Source organism: Mesoplodon mirus, assembly GCF_964341445.2.
Source record: "Mesoplodon mirus genome assembly, chromosome: 1".
In the NCBI taxonomy this organism is placed as follows: domain Eukaryota; kingdom Metazoa; phylum Chordata; class Mammalia; order Artiodactyla; family Ziphiidae; genus Mesoplodon; species Mesoplodon mirus.
The window spans coordinates 7,777,246-7,791,927 of record NC_138976.1 but is presented as its reverse complement, the minus strand read 5'-3'; the positions used below and the strand labels follow the sequence as shown (position 1 = coordinate 7,791,927).

At 56.4% G+C, this 14,682-nt stretch overlaps 1 protein-coding gene across 8 annotated transcripts in view; it reads left to right on the top strand.

The window, feature by feature from the left end:
• The window catches only part of SLC25A25 (solute carrier family 25 member 25), a gene marked incomplete at its 5' end in the record, with an annotated part of 32,289 nt that extends 20,228 nt beyond the window's left edge, over positions 1-12,061 (top strand). For 2 of the 8 annotated variants that reach the window (XM_082617448.1, XM_082617450.1), the window contains 10 exons: positions 3,924-4,050; positions 4,143-4,230; positions 4,910-4,945; positions 5,207-5,318; positions 6,532-6,690; positions 8,302-8,454; positions 8,795-8,902; positions 9,002-9,169; positions 9,731-9,881; positions 9,993-12,061. In XM_082617448.1, coding sequence (XP_082473574.1) covers positions 3,924-4,050; positions 4,143-4,230; positions 4,910-4,945; positions 5,207-5,318; positions 6,532-6,690; positions 8,302-8,454; positions 8,795-8,902; positions 9,002-9,169; positions 9,731-9,881; positions 9,993-10,177 — 1,287 coding nt within the window. In that variant the 3' untranslated portion in view covers positions 10,178-12,061. Of the gene's footprint in view, positions 1-1,224; positions 1,616-3,923; positions 4,051-4,142; positions 4,231-4,909; positions 4,946-5,206; positions 5,319-6,531; positions 6,691-8,301; positions 8,455-8,794; positions 9,170-9,730; positions 9,882-9,992 lie in introns of those variants that run through there. The other 6 variants (XM_082617445.1, XM_082617449.1, XM_082617451.1 and 3 more) reach the window with 5 other exon arrangements.
• Positions 12,062-14,682: the final 2,621 nt, after the last annotated feature.

Here is a 14,682-nt window from a genome sequence, read left to right as displayed (position 1 = left end):
GCTTTTTAGTGAATTTAAGAAGTTCCTTTTACTTTGGTGGATCCCCAAGTGATATCCATCTGTTTTTAATCCATCCCGGTCGCAAGGTTTCGTCTATATTAGGAAGTGGTGCACTGTAGATGGAACACAGCGAGATGGATTCCTTTTTCATCTCTGTGACGTGGGCTCTTCCTCTGCAGCACGAATCTGACATCTTCCTTGGGAAGGAATGAGGTGGAGGTGGCAGGATGGCCCTTAAATAAAGATCAGATCCTGACTCTCCAAGACCTGAAGTTTCCTCTCTTCCTCACCTAAAAGGGACATTCTAGGGCAGTGTTGCTCACTAGAACTTTCTGTGAGGATGGAAATAATGTGTGGCCATGCGACCAAGGAGATGAATTTTTAGTTTCATTGAATTTTAGTTTATTTAAAATTGAGGACTTCCCTGGCAGTCCAGTGGTTAAGACTCCACGCTTCCAGTTCAGGGGGCGCGGGTTCGATCCCTGGTCGGGGAACTAAGATCCCACATGCTGTGTGGCATGGCAAAATAAAATAAAACAAAAGTATTGAGCAGCACAGTTGTAGGCCAGAAAGCTCCGCTGCACTGAACTTTAGAGTGTCCTGAATGAATGTGGGCTCTGAAGACCACATCCGTGGATCTTAAGTGAGGCCCAGGCTGACCCCAGATTGGTGCTGCTGAGGAGTGCCCCGGCACAATGACCTGTGGCCTAGAGTGTCCTCTTCCTGCCCCCATCATTTCAGCCTCTCGGTGCTGTGGGGTCCCCAGGCAAAGCCTACAGGAGAGGGGGTGCTCATGTGCAGGGTGGCCTGGGGAAGGTCACTAGAGCCAGCCAGAGCTGTGCCTGGAAGGCCGTGTGGCCCAGGCAGCCGGCTGAGGGGCAGCTCCCCTGCAAGTGAAAGACCCCTCCCCGCCCCCTGGGGGCTACTTCCAGGACTACTCCCCCCACCCCCTCCCCGCCACTGACTTCTACCCTCACAGTGCAACGGGGCCATTTCAGGTGAGCATTGATTCATTCTCTACCTCCACTTATTTTTCTGCTGGGAATGATTTACCAAGCAGAGAAACCACTGTACTGTGTGACGCGTTTGGGGACCTTGTGGAAAAACAGGCCAAAGGCTGTTGGTTTGGCGGGATTGGCAGCCAGAGGGTGAAGGTTTCTGGGGCAGATCCCAGGGCAGGACAGAATGCTCTGCCTGTCTCCGAAGGGTTAACCGGGGAGCCGGTGACGTCAGTCCTGATCTTTATCCCTCTGCACTCGGGCCACGCAGGCCTCCTTGCCGGGCTCTGTGCTCATTGGCTGTGGGCGGGAGGTACAGTGAGCAGACTTTTTTCAATTAAGTGAAAGGACAGGGTGGAGGCAGCCAATGACAGCGGCGTCCCAGCATACCTTGTGCAAGTGTGCTGGGCCGGGCAGCATTCTCCAGCCTCCACGCCACCCGAAACAGCCCCACCAGCATGCTCTGCCTGTGCCTGTACGTGCCCCTCATCGGGGAGGCCCAGACCGAGTTCCAGTACTTCGAGTCCAAGGGGCTTCCCGCCGAGCTGAAGTCCATCTTCAAACTCAGTGTCTTTATCCCTTCCCAGGAGTTCTCCACCTACCGCCAGTGGAAGCAGGTCTGTACCGCGGAAGGCAGCGGGTGTTTCATCAGTGTTGGTTGAGTGAACGGATGAGCTGGTAGAGGGTCCGCATACCTCAAAGGTCCCCACCATTTCTAAGCGTGCCAGTTTTTTCCCCAGCTGTCGTGTAACTATAGGCGGCTAAAGGGCTACGTACGTCACGGGAGTGACTGGCTCTCATGTGACTTCCAAGGAAGGCTGGAATTATAGGGAAGGCACTTGTGGGAGATGGAAAGGAATTTTCTTGCGGAGGGCGGGGCTCTAAGCAGTGCAGGGCCAGGAAGTGGGGGCACAGTCTAGCTGCTTTCTCTGAGCTGGGGGGCAGGAGGGGAGGGGAGAGGCCCCTCACTGGAGGCCCAGGAGTTGGAACCGTGGCTGCGGAGGCTGTGCCCTGGGTGAAACAAACCCACGGGCAGGGGTGAGGGGACCTTCCTAGGCATCTCTTTGGAGCAGGAGGCAGCAGAAGTCATTACTATTTTAAATATGGGGAAACAGCTAGAGTCTGAGGGGGTCGCCCGCCTCCTAAAGGGACACCCCAACTTCTCCGTTAATCAGATCCTGTGCTGTCCCCCAGTGCTCACGATGGCAGTGAAGGTCAGATGGTATGCAGGGGGTGGTGATTTGCATATCCTAGGAAGGAGACCGGACTGAGGTAGAAGCAACGACTTAGAATAGTTTGAAATCAGCTGCATGCGCATGTCCTTGAGTTGTCTGTATCACGGGCACCCACCCAACAAGGCACATGGAGCGCGTTGGTGCCAGAGCAACCCAGATACCAACGAGCTTCGTGCCCGGTGTTCGCCTCCTCTCTAAATGACCTGCAGATTCGACTTCCGCTCCTCTCATAAATCTAGGGTGCTAACCTATATGTAATCTGTATTTTGGTGGAGAGCACAAATGTCTGCAGGAAGTTAACATAACTCCAGACAGCTGATAGAACGCGCGCGCCAGCCTCTGTCTCACATTCCAGCCACACCCTCCCTGCGTTGTTCTTTGGATCATGTTAGGTGACAGGATATCTGGAGAGGACCAGCTAGCCAATGGCCCATCAATTTCCAAACCCGCTGGCTCAGAAGACTTTGAAACCCACATTGGTTTGTGGATAGTGACTGTATTTCTTGATGAGAGAATTGGGCAACACAGACTATAACCATTTTCCTTAGGAGATTTATGGTCCTAGTTTTGGGGTGTTGCTGGGTTGGAGTGACTCATGCATGTTTCCCACCTTCTTGAGATTAACCTTTAGAATGGCAGCAGACTCTATAGAGAGGTGGCTCTGGAGTCCATCAGGCCTGGCTTGAATCCTGCCCACCACTTCCTTAGCTGTGTGACCTTGGATAAATTACTAAACCTCTGTGACCTTCTGTTTCCTTCTCTGGAAAGTGGGGGAAATGATAGTACCCACCTCCTAGGCCTGTTTGTGAGGATTCAGCGGGTTACTAGAGGTAAAGCATTTAGCAGGACCCCGGGCACAAACCAAGTGCTTGTGCTTTTGTGGAAAAGTTCCAGTTGCTGAGCATCCAAAACAGACTGCAGCTGCTGAACAGAGCCCATCTCTAAGGACAGGCGCAGATTTTTGGAACCTCACTGCCAAGGAAAGGGTCTCTTAAAGCTTCCTTGGGTCACTGAACTATTCCTAGGTGGAGATGCCCTGCTTTTCAGTGCCTGGTTAAGGGAGCTGAGGTTGGTTATAGCATCTGGCTCCCCTGAGATCAGAGACAGGCAGCGCCATCAAGCACAGGCCCCAGAACAGTTCCCACTGCTCTTACCACTTCTCCATCCTCCAGAGTTCTCTCTGGCACTATTTCTGCCAAGCAGGCATTGGCAGGGGCCAGCTCTGCCCTGTACCTTTACCCTGGTCGCCCCCAATTGTTCTTGGGCCAGTGACGCTTTTAGGGATAAAAAGAGCAAGCTGCAGAGTTTCTGATGGAATCTGGAGCTCCAGGGCCACCCCACATTTGGGCAGAGAGCATGTGGGGCTGAGGCCTGGCACCAGGGACAGTGCTGCAGGGGAGCCGGGCAGCTGGCCTGGTGGAAGTCCAAGCCCACCGCTGCCGGCCTCTGTCAGAAGGGCTCCTCGTGCGGGCTCTTTTTCCTCTTTGCTCATGAGGGAAACACGGCGGGCTCTTGGCTGGGTTCTGGCCGGCCCTAGGGGATCCAGGTGGTGGCCCTGGGAGTGGAGGAGGGGAAGTGTCTCGGGTCATGGGGTCAACCTCTGTTCACGGTTGAGCAGTTGTTTCCTGGGAACGGGACACCACGAGGGACAGGAAAAGCTGAAGGACAAAACCTTACTTTTGTTTTATAGAAAATTGTACAAGCTGGCGACAAAGACCTCGATGGGCAGCTAGACTTTGAAGAGTTTGTCCATTATCTCCAAGATCATGAGAAGAAACTGAGGCTGGTATTCAAGAGTTTGGACAAGAAGAATGATGGTGAGCATTGCCCCTGGGGGCCAGCGGCGGACCCAGCGGTCCTGGGCCTCTCCGCAGGGCTGGCTCCCGGCTCACGGCCTTTGTTGTTCCAGGACGGATCGACGCGCAGGAGATCATGCAGTCCCTGCGGGACCTGGGAGTCAAGATATCTGAACAGCAGGCGGAAAAAATCCTCAAGAGGTGAGTGCGTAGCCAGCCCCTGCGTTTGGTTTAACAAAAGTGTGACGAAAGAAAGTTTCTTGGACTCACTCCCTCGTGCCGTTCACTGTATTGACCCTGTTTCCGCAAACTTTGGCTTCTGGTGGTTGGAAGGGATGAATAAGTAACCCCTCCCAGAGAGCAGCTGCTCCCCGGGTTCCTGGTCAGCTCCGGTGGTAGAATCACAGATCACCTGGCAGAGTGCCTGAGCGCCAGCCACCTGCTAAGAGAGAAGACTAGTGGGGGATTTCAGTAGGTGAAAGGCCAGCAAGGAACACCCTTCTCTGCTCGGTCGTGTAAGGGCAGGGCTCACGTGGCCGCCCTCCACTGTGGGGAACTTCCTCTTAACACAGCGCTCAGATGTGCTGCCCCAAAAGGCATCCCACAGGCCAGGGGTGGTCCTGGGGACTGGCATCGTTGCTATGCTGGGAACTCACACAGAACAGCCCCAGAGCCACTTCCTGTCCTCCCGAGCCTCCCCAAGTCCCAGGGGCCCAAAGCCGGCTGGTCAGGGACGGCAGCCTCTGGCCCTTGCTCCCCTCCGCGTGGAGGGTGCGTCCTCGTGCTGTGTCGTGGCATGTGCTTGCATCACTAACCTCCGCTCAGAGCACTTATTTGTGTTGTTTCTCCTCTCTCCTCTGCATCTTTGTCTGTCTGTCAGAATACGAACGGGCCACTTCTGGGGCCCTGTCACCTAGTAAGTATCCGTGTCACTCTCGGGACCGCCTCCCTCCTTGACCTCTGTGCCCGATCAGAACGAGGTTCTCGCGGGCCATTAAATCCCGTTTTTGTGCCAGGTGGGATGTGGAGCCACCTGGCCTTTTCTCCTCCGGGGCAGAGGCACCTTCTGTGGTTTCCTGGTGGCCACGCGCCTGCCCTCGGCTCCCCTAGAGGTGGGAAGTGCGGCTGACAGATGGGGCCTGTTTACAGCTGGGCGACCCACGTGTTTGTCTTGCAGCATGGACAAGAATGGCACGATGACCATCGACTGGAACGAGTGGCGAGACTATCACCTCCTGCATCCCGTGGAAAACATCCCTGAGATCATCCTGTACTGGAAGCATTCCACGGTGAGCCCCGTGCTCCCGGGGCCGGAAGGTGGTTTCTCCCTCGTCCGTTCATAGGGTCCCCTTCGCCCAGCATTAGCCTCCATCCTGGTGAGGGTTCCCAGCCCACCTCCCCTTCAGTGGCAGGGCTGTCTACTTCTCTGCCAGCCCTCCACATGCTCCCTCCATCTCCCTCATGCCGGCCAACCTGAACGGCCCGCCCATGCCCCGAACACGGGGCTCCCTCTGCTAGAAACCATGCCCTCCTGTCCCCATGTGCTGCCTGTTCTTCAAGGTCCACTGTGAGCACCCTCTCCCTGAGCCTCCTTGTTCTCCCAAAGCCTCCTGAGGGCGGCTCTGTAGAAATCCAGTAGCAGAGCTGTTCAGTTTCTCCCCCCGGCCACCCCAGTTTTTGTGTCATTTCTCTCTATGGGCAGAGGATACCTCCCCACTGCTCTTCCACCCCCGGTCAGAAACACACAGGGCCCTGCACCCCCACTGGTAGTGGCCCCATTGACCCCCTGCCCGCCAGCCCCCTTCATGCACGAGCATCCCCTTCTGCTGGTCCTGGCTGAGTATCCCCTGGTGGCAGTCTTATCCATCCCGGACCGTCGACCCTAGAAGAGGAGGCCACAGGTGCTCCTCCTCCTCAGTCTCCCGAGGTGCCCTCGGGACGCCTGGCATCTTCGTTGGGTGACATTAGGTGGACGCTCCGTGGGTAGGAGCCGCTGCCCCGTGGGTCTGGCCTGCAGCCCCGGGGTTTGAGCAGAGCTGGCTCTGCCTGCCGAGCCGGGAGGCCGCCTGGGGGAGAGGGCGCTACACCGGCAGCACAGCCCTCTCGTGTTTGCAGATGTCTTGCATAATGTTTTGCCAACGTGATCCGGTTGCACATCGGGTTTCAGAAGAATTTTTATCCCTGACTTGATCCTTCCAGTACAGCCAACCTGGTGATCCTCAGCTGAAGTGCCTTTGTAAGCTGTTCTTGCAGGAGCCCCTGGCAGTGTCCCAAAGGGCTGTCCGCGTGGTTTTCTACCTGAGTTCTTCCAGCTGCGCTCTCAGTTCTAACCTGGGCCTCTCCAAGGCCACAGACAGCTCAGAGCTTTGCTGCCTCCACATGGCGAAGGGGTAGGGGGGTCCATTCTAGGCGGCAGAAGGCTGTGGACCTCGCTCTCTGCCGGCAGTTCTGCCACAGGCGTCGGGAGCCTGCTAGGTTTATCGTTGTTGGTCTTCCTCACAGATCTTTGATGTGGGTGAGAATCTGACGGTCCCCGACGAGTTCACGGTGGAGGAGAGGCAGACGGGGATGTGGTGGAGACACCTGGTGGCTGGCGGTGGGGCGGGGGCCGTATCGAGAACCTGCACGGCCCCCCTGGACAGACTCAAGGTGCTCATGCAGGTACGCAGGAAAACAGGCCCCAAGCTACCTGGTTTCCACCTTGGGTTTCTTTGGTGGGTTGGTTTCCCCTCCCTTATCTGGGGCCCTGCTTTGGGCTTACACTTTTCTAACCCAGTAAATCAGATTGGAATTATTGCTCAGACAAGGGTGACATTAGATCTTGGCCTAGGTGGCCTTTTGCACATTAGATCCTGGCCTAGGTGGCCTGATCTAATTTTATCTGAGGCCCTTAAGCCAGGAGTCACATTACAGGGCCATCCTGGGGGCAGATGACCCCAGTGAGAACTGGGGTGTGGCAGGAACCTATTTCCTTAGGCGCATCTCCCGTAGGCCACCACGTGGTGGGTAGTGTGAACAGATCCTCACCTGGCCTGGACACCATTCCCTTGGCTGGGCACCCAGCTCCACGTCCACAGGGCAGGTTCAGCTCATGCTGATCCCAAGTCAGGAGCAAGGTTGTGAAATCGAGCTGCCAGAGGACACACCAGTGTCTTTTGAACAGTGGCCAGTCACCCCCTTGTCTCCTGACCTGCGTTCTGGCACTTTTTGTGCCAGGAACCCTGCTCGGAAAAGGTGTCATCCTTTCCTTACCCCCTCAGCGCCTCCTGGGCCTGCCTTGGTTTGAGGTCTATGGATGGAAGAATGAGAACTCCCTTCTGGTGCTGAATCAGGGAGGCCAGTGGTTCGGGGAGACGAGCTCTGGGCCTGGGACCCGACCCGGGGTCCCACCGTCCCAGCTGGGTGACCTCAGGCGAGTCACTTCACCCCCAGGACTTCTATTCCTCTGGAAACTAAGGGGTTCGAACAAATTGCCTCATCAGTTTGTTTTTCTTAGCCGAATCCTCAGGAATGCTGTAGAGATTAAAAGCTGTCCTTGGGTGAAATGACAAAACGCCAGGGATGTGCTTTAAATTAATGGGGGTGGGGGAGGGGAGCAGGGGGAGGGGGTCATCAGTTGGCTGGTTTGATGATGGTTGAAGCTCATTATGGGTTCATGGAAGCTCATTATGTAATCCTCTATACTTTTATATATGTTTGAAAATTTTCCATAATAAAAAGCTCATTTTTTTTTTTTTTAATTTTTTGGCTGCATTGGGTCTTCGTTGCTACACGCGGGCTTTCTCTAGTTGCAGTGAGCAGGGGCTACTCTTCGTTGTGGTGCGCGGGCTTCTCATTGCGGTGGCTTCTCTTGTTGCGGAGCCCGTGTTCTAGGCGCGCGGGCTTCAGTAGTTGTAGCACGCAGGCTCAGTAGTTGTGGCTCACGGGCTTAGTTGCTCCGCGGCATGTGGGATCTTCCCGGACCAGGGCTGGAACCCATGTTCCCTGCCTTGGCAGGCAGATTCTTAACCACTGTACCACCAGGGAAGTCCAAAAAGCTCAACTTTTTAAAAAGTAGTCCTCGTGGAGGTGTTTAGCATGGGGTTGGCACCAGCAGGTGCACAGCAGAATCTAGTGGGACCTAGAGCAGCCACATTAGACTCTCAGGGTACCGAGCTGGCCTCAGAGTACCACGAGGGCGGAGCCTGCCGGCCGACCTCGATCTTGGCTCTTTGTCAGGCAACGGTGGCCCTGTGGCCGCTGAGCTCCTGACCGCTTGTCCTTCCCCCCCAGGTCCACGCCTCCCGCAGCAACAACATGTGCATCGTGGGTGGCTTCACCCAGATGATTCGAGAAGGAGGGGCCAAATCACTCTGGCGCGGCAATGGCATCAACGTCCTCAAAATTGCCCCCGAGTCGGCCATCAAGTTCATGGCCTATGAACAGGTGAGGACCCAGCTCCCCAAGGAGAGTCACCCATCAGCAGCTGCTTCCTGAGCTTCCTCTGGAATGAGGTCCTTGCCCTGTTGATTCCCTGGAACCTGGAACCAGTCCTTGTACCTGAGGGACAGCAGGGCCAGGTGGGGGGTGGGAAGGCCTGAGCCTGACCCCAGCTCTGCCACCAACCAGTTCCACTGGGGGCCAGTTCCTTCCATTTCTGGGCAGCATCAAAAGTGCCAGGGACAGCAGGTCTTGGCTAAAGCTGACAGGCTCCGGGAGGAAGGGCGGGGCAGGAGCAGGTATGCTGGTCTCTGGAGGGTATCAGTCTGTTTGCTCCCTGTTCCAGATCAAGCGTCTCATTGGGAGTGACCAGGAGACTCTGAGGATTCACGAGAGGCTTGTGGCAGGGTCCTTGGCAGGGGCCATTGCCCAGAGCAGCATCTACCCGATGGAGGTGAGGGCCACATTGGTCCTGGGGCGGGCAGTGCGCGTGGAGGTGAGGGTGTGGAGTGGGCTGGGCTCACACTTCCGTCACTTCCGTTGGGCTCTGCAGGTCCTGAAGACCCGGATGGCCCTGCGCAAAACAGGCCAGTACTCAGGCATGCTGGACTGCGCCAGGAAGATCCTGGCCAGAGAGGGCATGGCCGCCTTCTACAAAGGCTATATTCCCAACATGCTGGGGATCATCCCCTACGCTGGGATAGACCTGGCCGTCTACGAGGTGAGGCCCTAGAGGACTCAGGCCCCTTGAGCAGCAGGAGAGATTCAGAAACCTCCTCCTGGCCATGTGTCACCCCTCCACCCCGCTTTGTCTCCTTCCAGACTCATCTGTTCATTGCAGGGGTGTCCTGTCACACTGCCTGCCCCTGGCAGCCCCCAGGTTCTGTACCCCCAGGGGCTTGGCAGGCAGATCTACCGAGCACGATGCCCTGGGGGCTCCCTGGGCCCCCAGCAGACTCTGGAGCACAGGAGTCCGGCTCTCGGGGGAGGGAAGGGAGGGGCTGCCCCTGCGGCATCCCTGCTCCCCATCCTATCCAGAAATCCCCAGTGACAGCAGAAACAAAGGTCAGGCAGGCCGGGAGCCCAGCCAGCCCCAGGCCGGCCCAGGCCAAGTGAATCAGGTTACAGTGGCCTCACGGATCCCATGTGATGGGGCAACGCCTCCTGTGTGGATCCGATAACTGTCCCCTCAGCACCCCCAGTCTCTCACTGCCTCACAAGCCCTTCCTTCCTGGGGCCTGCAGGCCCTTTGGCTCATCCCCGCCCCCCTCTGCCCTTTCAGACACTCAAGAATGCCTGGCTGCAGCGCTATGCAGTGAACAGCGCAGACCCCGGCGTGTTTGTGCTCCTGGCCTGTGGCACCATGTCCAGCACCTGTGGCCAGCTGGCCAGCTACCCACTGGCCCTGGTCAGGACCCGGATGCAGGCCCAAGGTAAGGCTGGTCTTAGGCCAGTCAGTCCCCAGGGGCCCGTCTCCCCGGGCAGGTTGGGATGTAGGGAGGAGCCGGCGAAAGGCCCCTGACGGGCGACCTCGCTCCCTGCAGCCTCCATTGAGGGCGCCCCGGAGGTGACCATGAGCAGCCTCTTCAAACAGATCCTGCGGACCGAGGGGGCCTTCGGCCTGTACCGGGGGCTGGCCCCCAACTTCATGAAGGTGATTCCGGCTGTGAGCATCAGCTACGTGGTGTACGAGAACCTAAAGATCACCCTGGGCGTGCAGTCGCGGTGACGGGAGGGAGGCCATCCCGCCCGCGGACTCGCTGATCCTGGGCCCGCAGCGCCGGGATGTGTAGCCATCTCATTCTGTGAATGTGCCAACACTAAGCTGACTTAAGCCAAGCTGTGAAAACCCTGGGATGCACCTGCAGGGGTGGGGGCAGAGCCGGCAGGCCCGCTGGGTCTGTCCTGCTGACCCTGGCTGACCCTCGTGTCCATTCCAGGGAAGACCTGTGGGTGTTCCTCAGGGTCCAAGGCTCAGCAGGACACAGGCTCGTGTGCGTGGGGACAGGCCATTTCCCGTGCTGCCTGCCGAATAGCTGGGCTGGGAGGCTGGCTTAGTTCTTCCATCGCGTCCTCGCAGCCAGACCATTGGCGCGGGGGGCCTTCGGGCCTGCTTAGCGTCCTCCCCGGGCCCACCTTGCTTCCTTCCTTGCTGCTGTTTTACATGGTAGGAGGAGGGCCCGCAGCCCACTCCCCCCGCCACGCTGCTCCTCTCCGCGCAGTCCATGGGGAAGGGTGGTTCTACCTGACCTAAGCCCGACTTCCCAACCGGCAGCGCAGCCACTGGCAGGGAAGAGGGAGGAGTCTGGCTTCTGAGCTGCCCCGCAGACGGGCACCTGGATGCCCGTGTGCATGACGAGGGCAAGGCTGCTTGGCGTCCTGGCGCATGGCTTCATGGGTCCTGGGACCCAGAGGGCCTCTGTTCCCTGCTGCTGGGGGGCTCATGGGGCTCTGAGCGGGCCCCGGCCTCTGGCAGGACTGACACCAGCTCAGAACTAACTCCCTCTCCCTTCCCGCTGGCATGAGGGCAGTGGGCGTTGTGTTGAAGCAGGAAGGGCAGTTTCTGCCCCGAGTCTGCACGCCCTGGTGAGAGGAGGAAAAGGTGTTCAAGGCCTTAATTATGTATTGTTGCAAAAAGGGTTTTTGTTCAGAAAGACAAGCTGGACAAATGTACAAGTTCTGCTCTTCCAGGGGGAAGACAAAGAGAGCCAATGGCTTGGCTGACCGCGTTAAAGTCTGTTTCTGACGCCCCGGGGATTCGTGTCCAATCCCAACTGGGGCAAAGTGGGACCAGCCTCACATTCCACTGATGCAACGTATCACACTGCTTGGAGCCTATTTATTTTGTATTTATTTGAACAGAGTTATGTCCTACTATTTTTATAGATGTGTTTAATTAATAGCCTGTCATTTTCAAGTTCCTTTTTTATTCATATTTATGTTCCTGAGGGTTGACTGCACCTTCCCAACACCTGTGAGGTGGGGTGGGAAGGGGAAGGAGGGGGCCGTGGGAGTGACCCTTGTCGCTGCTGCACCACGTCTGTCCAAAGAAATTCCTTCCGGAACTGGTGACAGAAGAAAGGCAAGAAGGCAGAAGGGCCCTGATCACGGAGAGACGGTCCTTTGGCAGGTCAGGGCGGGGCCAGCACCTAGGAAGCCTTAGGATCTGAGGGTTTGATCAGGGGCCAGGAAGAGTGGGGGAAATCTCAACCCTGTTCAAGATGGAAGTCCAAATCATTTCTTGGACTGGGAGGGATTTCTTTATTCACCCTTTTTGAAAGACAAGGCAGTGAGGTGCCTATCACTGTGAGTTTGGGGTGGGGGCCAGAGGAGAGGGCGGCCGGCTCCCCACCCATACCTGTGAAGCGGGCTCCCTCTGTCCTGGGCCCCCCGCTACCCCTGCTCAGTAATGCTGGTCAGCGTGCAACTGCACAGCCACACTTCCATTCACCGGAACGGCCTGATGAGGACAATTTAAATAGGATGCAAAGATCAATGCAAGATTTATTGTTATATATAAATAGAGTTATAACTGGAATTGGTGACAAAGCAAATTAAGAAGGAATTGGAAGTTGTCATTTAAAACAGCCTTCTAATAAAGTTTCAGAGCTGATGATGGAGCCATGGTTTTCCTGACTTGGGCTTGCGTGGCATGGGGCTGTTTACATGTTAGAATACAAATCCCTTTTTCTCGTGAGAGAACATGAGAAAGCTACCCCTCAGAGCAGCTACCCGCTTTGGGCTTCTGGAGGCACCCCCTCTTTAGAATGGATGTTCATTGGATTTGGGGTGCTCTGACAGGTCTCCAGTGTCCCAGGAGATAGTGAGTCTGGTCCTTCCTCAGCCCTCACCTGATTCAGCCCGTGTCGAGCAGAGCTGATCCCTGTCTCCTGCTTGAAGCACCTCCAGACACCACTGTGCCTCTCTTCAGTTCACTGGCTGCCCCTCCCCAGCCTCAGATTTGGTTCCTGCCCATCCTTCTGACTTAGAGATGCTGGAGGGCCCCCCTGGACATTCTTCATTCGCTTCCTGGGAAAAGGGAATGTGTCTGCAGTTGTACCCCAGCACCTGAGGCAGTGCCCAGTGCACAGAGTGCTCAATGAAACGTTCATTAAGTAACTAACCCGACACCCCAGTCCCCATCCCCCCACTGACAGCCCTTGGTAACACTAGCTGGTGGGGGACTGTATGAAGCAGCCTGGGGAACGTGCCAGGGGGCCCTGGCATTCAGAGGCTGTAGGGAGACAGAAGTGTGCCCTTGCGTGAAACGCATATACCACTTGTGCTGGGTTGAACAGTGTCTCCCCAAAATTCTTGTCCACTGGGAAGCTCAGATGTTGCTCGATTTGGAAGTAGGGTTTTTGCAGATGTAATCAAGTCAAGATGGGGTCATCCTGGGTGAGGCTGGCCCAAGTCCAATGACTGGTGTCTATAAAAGGGAAATCTGGACAGGCAAGAGAGCACCACGCAGGGAGAAGGCCACGTGAGGACAGAGGCAGAGGTTGCAGTGATGCATCGACATGTCAAAAAATGCCAAAGATTGGGACTTCCCTGGTGGTCCAGTGGTTAAGACTCCATGCTTCCACTGCAGTGGGTGCGGGTTCGAGCCCTGGTCGGGGAACTAAGATCCCGCAAGCCTCGGGTGCGGCCAAAAAAAAAAAAAGGATTGCAGGCAGCCACCTGAAGCGAGGGGAGAGGCAGGAACCATTTCTCCCTCAGACCCTCCAGAAGGAACCAACCCTGCTGGCACCTGGATTTCTGGCTTGTGGCCTCCTGAACCGTGAGACAATTCATTTCTATTGTTTTCGGCTATCCAAGCTCGTAGGAAACTAATATGCCACTTGCGTCAGCCTGTTACCAGGGTAACGGGCATAAACCATTTCCCAACCATTGGTTGGATCTTGTCAAGTTGGTCGTCCCCCACACCGCCCCCGTCCTGGCTTCTCCTTGGGACGGTGGCCGGGTCCCAGGTTCCCAGGTCCTCAGTTCCTTCCAGCTGGGAGTGGGGCTTCTCCAGCACAGAAGTTAATTTTGGGAGGTGCTCTGAGGTGGGTGACACTTGATGTGTCACCAAGCCAACCTCCCCCTCCTTTGTTCCTTCATCCCTCCTTCCAGTCTTTAATTGAATGTCACTTTCTTACAGAGGCTGTCGCTGGCCATCCTATTTCCAATGGCAGTCCTGTTCCACCCCGTTTGTTTTTCTCCCTTGCACTTCTCCCCGCTAACTAGAGGGTGGGTGTACTTGCTGGCTTTCTCACTGCTGTTCCCAGTAGGTGCCCGGCACCCACTACATGCTTAATGAATAGTTACTAATCAGATAAAACCCATCCAAATGTTCTATGGTGTGGGAAGCAGAATTATACCCCCTCCCAAAGACAGCCACGTCCTAATCCCCACCACCTGTGAATTAGGTGGCATGGCAAAGGCTAATTAAGGTCACAGATGGAATTAAGGTTGCGAATCAGCTGACCTTAAAATAGGGAGAGTAGCCTGGATTATCCAGGGGGCCAATGTAGTCACAAGATCCTTCCATGTGGGAGACAGAGGCAGGGAGAGAGGCGGGGAGACAGGCGAGGACTCAGCCCGAGGTCGCTGGCTTTGAAGATGGAGGAAGGAGCCCCGAGTCAAGGAATGCTGCGGCCTCTAGAAACTGGAAAAGGCAAGGACCAAGTCCTGGAGAGCCTGCGGAAGGAATGCTCCCCTGCTGACAGCCCTGATTTTAGCCCAGCGAGACGCATTTCAGACCTCCGTCCTACCTCCAGATGAGCCTGGGAGGGCTGCTGGAAAGTTGAAATGAGACAGGAAACGGAAATGGCGGGTCCTTAATAGAGTTTTATCTCGCAGCTCCCCTGCCCCATCCTGGATTCCAAACTCACAGAGTGATTTCCCCTAAATGCTTTTCATTCCAGTCCCCCCTCCCTCCTTCCCCGGGTGAGGAGGCCTGGGATCCGGCATGGGATGGGGGTGGGGGCAGCTCTCACCATGGGATCTGGCCCATCCCCTTCGTGCTTCCTTTCTGAAGCCAGACCTCATCTCTTAGTCACGGGAGCGCCATCGCTGAGTGCCAGCTGGGACTCTGCACACACAGGGCGCAAGTGCTCCTGCCGCCATGTCCCCATTTTACAGAGGCAGAAACTAAGACTCCAGGAGGGGAAGGGACTTGCCCAGGGCCTCACCGTGAGCAGGTGACGCGGCCTCGAAGGCAGGTCAGAGGACCCCACTCGTGCTGCATGC